The 8,407-nt window shown below is 37.7% G+C and overlaps 1 protein-coding gene across 1 annotated transcript; it reads left to right on the forward strand.

Moving 5' to 3' along the window:
• The first annotated feature begins 344 nt into the window (after positions 1–344).
• On the forward strand, positions 345–926 carry LOC120282972 (mannose-specific lectin-like). The gene has a single exon (XM_039289800.1). It carries the CDS (start codon positions 345–347, stop codon positions 924–926), a length of 582 nt encoding a protein of 193 aa, XP_039145734.1.
• The last annotated feature ends 7,481 nt before the right edge of the window (positions 927–8,407 follow it).

Below are 8,407 nucleotides of genomic sequence, written 5' to 3' on the forward strand. Positions count from 1 at the left end.
ATCCATCCATCAAAATTATTTATCTTATTGCAACAAGAAGGTGTGGATAAGTTTTCGTGATGTTTCTCATTTACTTTTCACAAAGGGAAGCATATTTTACCGATAACAAGGTCGGTGCTACTTGCTATATCAGCTATGTGAACTTAATTACGCTTCATATGATAAGACTTTAAAGGGTTTTAACTTTTAAGGTCGAGTAAAATTCATATCCGATAACCTCAGCGTTAATAAACACTACACACCACCAATTAAGAAAAGTAAAGGATAAGTTGGGCATTTTCTTAAAGCCAAGAAAGTTCTCTTCTTGAGTGTCTATCTATAAATAGAGGCCAAAGGAAAGGGAAATGCATTCAAGTTGTAGTTCAGTGACTCCAGTCTACTACACAATGGCTACCCCAAGAACATTTGCTTCCCTCTCCCTCACACTCGCCCTCGCCCTCGCCCTCGCTCTTCTCCTTGTGGTGGCTCCTCTTTGCTCTATGGCCGGCAACATACTTTACGGTAGTAATTCACTTGGGCCAGGGCAATCCCTGGCCTATGGGAGCTTTAAGCTTGTTATGAAGGAGGACTGCAACTTGGTGTTGTATGATATTTGCAACACCGTCTGGGCCACCAACACTAGTGGCCGTGGCACAAATTGCTACCTTGCTTTCAGGAGTAACGGCAATTTGGTAATTCAGAATAGCAACGGCCAAACCGTGTGGGCTACCAACCAAAGCGGGGGACAAGGCAACTACGTTTTCATCCTTCAGAAAGATCGCAACCTCGCAGTTTATGGACCGGCAACATGGCAGACCAAAACTAGCTTGGCAGGCTCTGATGGTCTCCTCATTGACAGTAATGACACCATCTTTGGTGCTCTGCCTGCTAATAAAAACACCGAAGAAGCCAAGGCTACAAGGATTTCCATGGTCGTCGATAAGTGATGAGATCTTTGAATCTCACTGAACAATATATATAATAAGCGCATACCATCGTAGTTCGGAATGCGCAGGGTTAATAATTTGTAATAATTAGCCGTGCTCTAATATATATATCTACAGCTAGCTTCAGTTTCTACTGTTGCCAGCAGCATGAAGTCCCTTTTTTCACTTCAAACATTGTTAAGGTAGGCCCACACATAACCCACAACAACAGCAGCATCATCATCATAATCATAATAATAACAATAAGTAATTTTTACATTAACATTAATAAAAACCACAAATTCTTCACGGATTTTTATATTTTACAAACTTTATTTATTTTTTTTAAATGGCGTCTGTCTCTATGACGCGTGAGATAGATTGCGATTTTTACCCGTGAGTTAATTTCTCCAACGAGGATCCAAAAAGCCTCGACACTCACGCACGCTACAGCGAGACACTTTTATTTTGGGCTGCGTAACCACTTCAACCAAATGGCTTTGACTTTTATTTAAAAATTTGAAAAATAATTATTTTTAAAGATCTTTTAAAAATAGGATGCCAAACAACAACTACAAATGGATGACAATAATGCCCACATTGAGCTCTTTACTAAAGATTATATTTTATTTTCTTCACTTGGTAAAGCATTGATTTCATTCTTTAATAGGAAAACTATGTCCATAATCCTATAAATTCCAATTGCATTAACTTTGGTCATAATTTTTTGACATTTTTATTTGGTCTAAATATAAGACTAAACAAATAGAAAAACATCATAAAGATATATAGACATAGATGGTCCCTACTCCCTAGTTATTTGTCTTTTTATGATAATTGATAAGTGGAACTTGATGAAACCAACAATTCCAAAACAATTGGTAGTAAATGTCAGTCAGTCCACCACCAGTAAACCTGTTTCCTTCGTGAATTCTCCGCAAGAGCTATTATATTCTCTTTTGAGTATGTTTAAATTTAATTGTTCCAATTTATTGATCTTTGACATTGATGCATCCAATAAGACATTCATAGCTCTAAAAGACCAGTCTAGGTTGGACAAATAGACCCCCTTTAAATTAGGAGATGTGGATGTGAGACTTAAACAGGGACTTGCTAAAACATTCCAGAAATTAAGTTCAATTCTTATCTCTTCAACCATACATTAAAAATTGGATCAAGTGTGATAAAAGCTTATACTTCTGGAGGTATCGCACTCGGGATCCAAAACCAGCTTCAACCTTAATTAATTACCTCAGCTGATCCCATCCCGGGCTGCAGGATCCCAATCCACGGGCTGGGGTTGAGACCAACTTTGCATCCAAAAACCACTCCACCGATCGCCACAACTTGAAGCTCTCCTGCTGCTGTTCCAATTACAATATCTCTTTCAATCAAACACTTCACCTCCCCATTTATCCACCTTCCATTAAAAAAATTCTAAAAAAATAGAAAGAATGAAAACACTCCAATTCTCGACGAGATCCAAAATTATCCGATCATCCAACCAAACTTTTTGGAACATTCCAAAGACAATATATATAGAGGTGTCACAGGCTTGTTTTTAGGATTATGCAAATCATGGGTCTAAACCAAGGAAATAACAATATTTGTGACTATATCTGTGTTTATATGGTTTTCTTTTAATTCCTAATTCCATTAGGAATTTATTATTAAAATAAAAATAATAATAAGATATTTAAAAATAAAAAAATGAATAAAAGAGAGGAAAAAGAGGGAGTTTAAAGTTTTAAAAAAAGAAATTTAAATTCAGAAGAAGAAGAAGTGATAAGAATTGGAAAAAAATTTTGAATTTAAATTTTAAAAAAAATTCACACGATTGAAGATTTTCTGGGGGTGTTGAGGATTTTTGGGGAAACAGATGCTAAAAAAGAAAAGAGAAAAAGAAGAACAGAAAAGGAAGAGGAAAGAGAATGTATATATATATATATATATATTCGTTTGAAGTTTAAAAATATATATATATATATATATATATATATATATATATATGAATAATAATAAAAAAAGGGAGGGAAATTCAAAAATAAATAAATAAATAAAAATAATAATAAATACAAAAAGGAGATTATGGATAGGGATCGAAAAATTTTGAATTCAAAAATTAAAAGGAAAAAGAAAATCTCCCGGAGTTGGAGATTCTTCGGGGTGTTGAGGATTTTCGGGATGAAAAAAAGGACAAGGGGGAGACTGAGGAAAAAAGAGGAAAAGGAAAAAAAAAACAAAAAAATACAGAGAGCTCTAAAAAAAGTGGGAAGGAAAAAAGGAGAAAGGAGATGGAAGAAGAAAGGAAGGCAGGGAGAGTAGGAAGGTTTCTAATGAAGTTTAGACGTTTGACGAAAAAAAGAAAGTTCGAGAAAACAACGGATTATTTCGTACAAAGAAAAAAGGGTACAATATTTGTTTTTAATACTTCCCATCTAAATAATAAAAAGGGAAAAAATAATGAAGTGTCTTATTTTTTTGCATGATGAACATGATCATACATTTATATTCAACGGGCCCCCACTTTTTTTAATTTTTCTTTTGAATGCATGTCATGCATGTATATGCTGCCCATGATCCATTTCTCATGCATTAAGAAGAAAAATGCAATGGGTCCCACCTTTTTGAATAATTTTGAATGCATGTCATGCATGTATATGCTGCCCATGATCTATCTCTCATGCATTAAGAAGGAAAAAAATGCAATGGGTCCCACCATTTTGTGATTCTTTCATGCATTAAAAAAAAACACACATGCACGTACATGCATCATGATCCAGTTAGCATGAATCTCTTTTCTTCTCTCCCGGGTTTTCTCTCTCGTGCTCTCTCCCTCTCTCTCTTTTTCTCTCTCTTCTTTATTTTATCATTATCTTCTCCATAAAAACCCCGGATCTGATCGGCGATGGGCGCCGCCAAGGTCAAGGGGAAGTGCGCTGTCGACCTCAGGATGGGTTCCATCACAAGGAACAAGGTTCAGAACAAGAATAAGTAATGCCGGTCTTTTTCCGGCGATTACCGAAGGAGACAACCGGTAACTGTACCAACGTCCCTGTGTTCGTCAACACCTTGTACAACCTCGTCACCGACGTCTACGAGTGGGGATATGGGGCCAAAGCTTCCACTTTTCCTTTTCCATCCCTAACCTCTCACCGCGACGCTGTGCGCATCCATGAAAAAAACACGCCGACGATCTCATCAACGCGCATCCGGGCCTCAAAGTCCTCAACATTGAGTGCGAAGTCAGTGGTCTGATGCGTGCAGTCACAGCCCACCTCCGCGCCAACATCACAAGAACCATCATTAACGAGTACCAAGTTGCTCCTGTGTGCACTCACAACCAAAAAGCCGGTCTTGACTTAATCTGCGATCTGGTGTGCAACAGCCTCTTTTCGATGCCCTCCGTCTTCTCTCTCTCTCCCTCACTGTGTTTGTGCCAGAAACCATTTTCAATCGGTGATGGTTGTATGGCCTCATAGAGTCTATAAGAAGCTGTATATTCCTATAGAAGAGAACCCAGAATATAAGCTTCTCGGCTTTATTATTGATCCTCGTGAGAACACTCAAAGGAGAATGGATAAGAAAATGGACGTTAGGATCCTTATCCGAAGTAAAGGTTCTGCAAAAGATGAGAGATTGAGAAAGTACGAGAGGCCCGGTCTATGAAGAGAGACACAAGAGTTTGCATGTCTGTGTAGATGCAGAGGCACAGGATTCTTTGGGTGCATCTGTAAAGATGGTTGAGAGTCTCCTAATTCCTGTTGAAGATGAAGCTAATGAGTACAAGCATTCTAGGTTATTGGAGCTGGCTAAGTTGAGACAGAGAGTAATCTATGCAAAGAGTAACTAGGCCAATTCCTTGTGTGGTGTTTGTGAGGCTGGAGATGAAGGTGTGTCTCCATTCAAAAAGTCCTTCGCCTCCCTATTCCAAAGAGGCCATGCTAAGTCAGTATAGTGTTGAATTCTTTATTGGAAGAAAGACGGCAAGAATAAGAAAGTGATTGATAAGGTTAATAACCATGTTATTTCTCTTCCATGCACTGGGATGATAGTAGACAGATAGAATAGTATTCATCATTTTGGTACGTGTGATCAAGGACAAACAAACAAGCTTTGAGCAGAGGATAATTGCATCCACTTTAAGTGCTATTATACAAATGAATGGCTGCAAACTCGAAAGGAAGGCATTGTCTGTTCATGTTGCAGGCTACCTGCTTTTATTCTCACTAGCAGCTTACATATGGTTCTCCTTAGAGAGAACAATGATATTTTGTTTTGAAGAATAGAGGATGAGTTTATTGGTGAGGGGCATTTCTGGTAAAAAGAGGATGAGAGAAAAATGGTATATATATGAAGGGTGAGTAAAAAGAAAGATGGAAAAAATGAAAGAAGGATGTATATAATATGAAAGAGTGAGGAAAAAGAGAAGAGAGATATATGAAAAATGAAGGGTGAATTTGAAAAAAAAAGAGAGAAGACAAAAATATGGAAAAATGAAGGGTGAATTTAAAAAAAAAGAGAGAAGACAAAAATATGGAAAAAATGGAAGGGTGAATTTGAGAAAAAGAGAGAAGGAAAAATACTGAAAAACTGGAAGTGAGTAAAACGAGAGAAGAAAGGAAAAATATGGAAACGAAAGGATGTGGTTAAAAAAAGTAGAGAAAAATGAAAAAGTAAAGGATGAATTTGAGTGGGGGTATTTTTGGTGATTTTATTCTTTCGTAAGGCCTCCCTATATAAAAAATTTTACTGAAATTTCTCTCATTCCACCACGAAGTCTCGTTTTTCTCAGAATGAATTTCTATGAAATTTCTCCATTCCACCACTAAAGCTTTTCTGTTTTTCTGGGTAACGAGAATCTTTATGAAATTTCTCCTCATTCCACCACGAAGCTTTTCGGCTTTTTCAGTAACGAGAATTTCTATGAAATTTCTCTCATTCCACCACGAAGTTTTCGACTTTTTCGTGAGAATCGAGACTCTCTATGAAATTTCTCTCATTCCACCTCAAGCTTTTGGCTTTCTGAGAATCGAAATTTTTCATGAAATTTCTTTCTATTCCACCTCGAAGTCTTGACTTCCTAGGGGTAATCAGAAATTTTTCATGAAATTTCTCTCATTCCACCTCAAGTCTCGACTTCCTAGGGTAACGAGAAATCATAAATTCTCTCATTCCACCTAAGCTTTTGCTTTTCTGTAGTAACTAGAAATTTTTCATGAAATTTCTCTCATTCCACTGGAGTCTCGACTTTCTAGGGGTAACGAGTAAATTTTTCATAATTTTTCTAATTCCACCTCAAGTCTCGACACCTTTAGGGTAAGGAGAAATTTTTCATAAAGAAAAATCAAACCATTTCTTCAAGCTCACTTTGAGGTCTTTCGACACTCACTCGAGTAAAAATGAAATGAAAAAGAAAAGTAAAAATTTCCTTTGAAGTGATAAAAAAATGAATATAAAAATTCACAAAAAAATATCCTCGTCAACACTCATAAAAGAAGAGTCGACAAAGATTTTCTGAAACTCACTTTGACGTTTTTCGACACCACCGGAGTGAAAGGAGATGTAATAAAATGGAAAATCTTTTTCTTGAAATGAAAGGAAGAGTAAAAACTGAAAAATTTCACTGAGAGAAAAATGACTGATGAATAAAAAGGAATGAAAAATTTTCACAAAATAAAAATAAAAATAAAAATGTTTCTCGCCAACATTCATCGAAAAAGTTGAGTTTAGCAAAAGATTTTTCCTAAGCTCATTATGAGGTCTCTTTCAGATGAGTATGAGGTCCATTTTAAAAATCAAGTCAAAATTATTAAGTTAACGACCCTAACCATGTTAAAGGTCACGACTTTATCAAAATGGAAAGGCTCAAAAGCATCAAGAGCTAAGACCTAAATGCACTCAAGTAAACGATAAACGCAACTCAAGTTTTAAAGCACCAAGAAGCCAAAGACTTGAGGAGTTTCACAAGTCCAGAGCCGAGATTTTACAAGCAAAAAGAGCCAAAAGCCTTCAGCCGATAAAAAGAAGTAAAAGTAATCAAGTAGGCAACTTGTAAATGTAGAGAGTGGCTGCACTTGACTAGGCTATGTTTCAAGACACAAACCTATATAAAAAAAAGAAATCGAGGAGAGCTACATCCACAAAACTAGTAAAAGGATCTTCCCGACACACTTTCAAGATAGGGAGTTAAGAGCGCCAAATTAAAAATAAATTTTAAAGAGCATGATAGAAATAGCTCTTCTAAAAATCTCTTGTTAAGCTCTCTTAGAGAATAGCTCTCTTTTCAGATTCTGTCTACGATCATGTATTTCGTATGCATCTTTGAAATCGAATATATATTATCATGTTTATTCAGGGCCACTCTCATCTCACACTTGTTTTAATCGGAGGTTCCTCATGACATCGTTCTGGTAATCAATATTAGGGCTCGCCCTCTAATTGAGAGTCATGAACCCGCAATCATCCGAAATATAAAAATTAAATTTTGATTTGTGATCCATGCTTTTCAACCGCCAATCCCAATTAAAAAGCCGGGTGGAAAGAAAGGAGCCCACAAAGTTCTGCACGCCCGGCTGGGGACTGACTCTCCTCCCATCTTCGCAAAGTGTGAATGAGAAAGTAAAAAGTAGATAAAAATCACCATCGTTAGTTAACGCACGCTTTTCCTTTGTAGGTTTTTCGCACGGCACCAACAAACAACACCAACAATGCACGCGATCATGCACCATTTTCCTCAGTGAAGGCACTCGACGAAGCTTCCCTACGCTCGTAGACACCGCATACTCGGAGCCGAGATCAAATTTGAATCTGCTTTCATATGTCAACTTCGTGCTAAGCCCACCGCCATCACCAATCGAGGTTCAAGTCCCACGCTTGCTCATCAAGGGGACGACGGCCGAATGTTATACCACCCGCCGAGGTCAAAGAGGATGTCGTTGCTGCTAAAGCATCTGTTTTTGACCGACTCACCTTCCCAAAGAAATTCATGAGCATTAAAGGAGGAGAGGACGAAGAAGAACTTTCATTCACAATCACGATCAAGGAGAAAAAGAGTGGTATCTTCAAGAAGCCCAAGGTTACCCTCAACAAAGATCCTTTACGATGGGGCCCTAAGGTCGGCTAAGAGGAAGACACACCTCACCTCAAGAGAAGGCGTAGTTTTTGTCTCATTCCCAAGGCCTCGGAACGGGCTCTTCAAATTCATTTACCAACTCTTTCACACCACTGAACGGTGAAGGAGAACTCCACAACCGGTGAGCTTCGGGTCTTCACAAAGGAGCATGATGAAAGGGGGCAGTGCCACCAAGGTCCCACAATTCCAAGAACACTTTTTTTCCAAGAAAAGTTTATGATAACTCACACCTCCTACATGGAGGCTGCAAACCGAAAGGATGACACTCGAGAGAGTTCTATCTAAGGAAAAAGAACTTACTTTCAAAAATCGCGGAGCTCAGATTGATAGGTCGTGCCATATCAAGAAGCTAAGTTTACAAGAGGAC

The sequence above is a fragment of the Dioscorea cayenensis genome, chromosome 18, assembly GCF_009730915.1.
Source record: "Dioscorea cayenensis subsp. rotundata cultivar TDr96_F1 chromosome 18, TDr96_F1_v2_PseudoChromosome.rev07_lg8_w22 25.fasta, whole genome shotgun sequence".
Taxonomy (NCBI): Eukaryota; Viridiplantae; Streptophyta; class Magnoliopsida; order Dioscoreales; family Dioscoreaceae; genus Dioscorea; species Dioscorea cayenensis.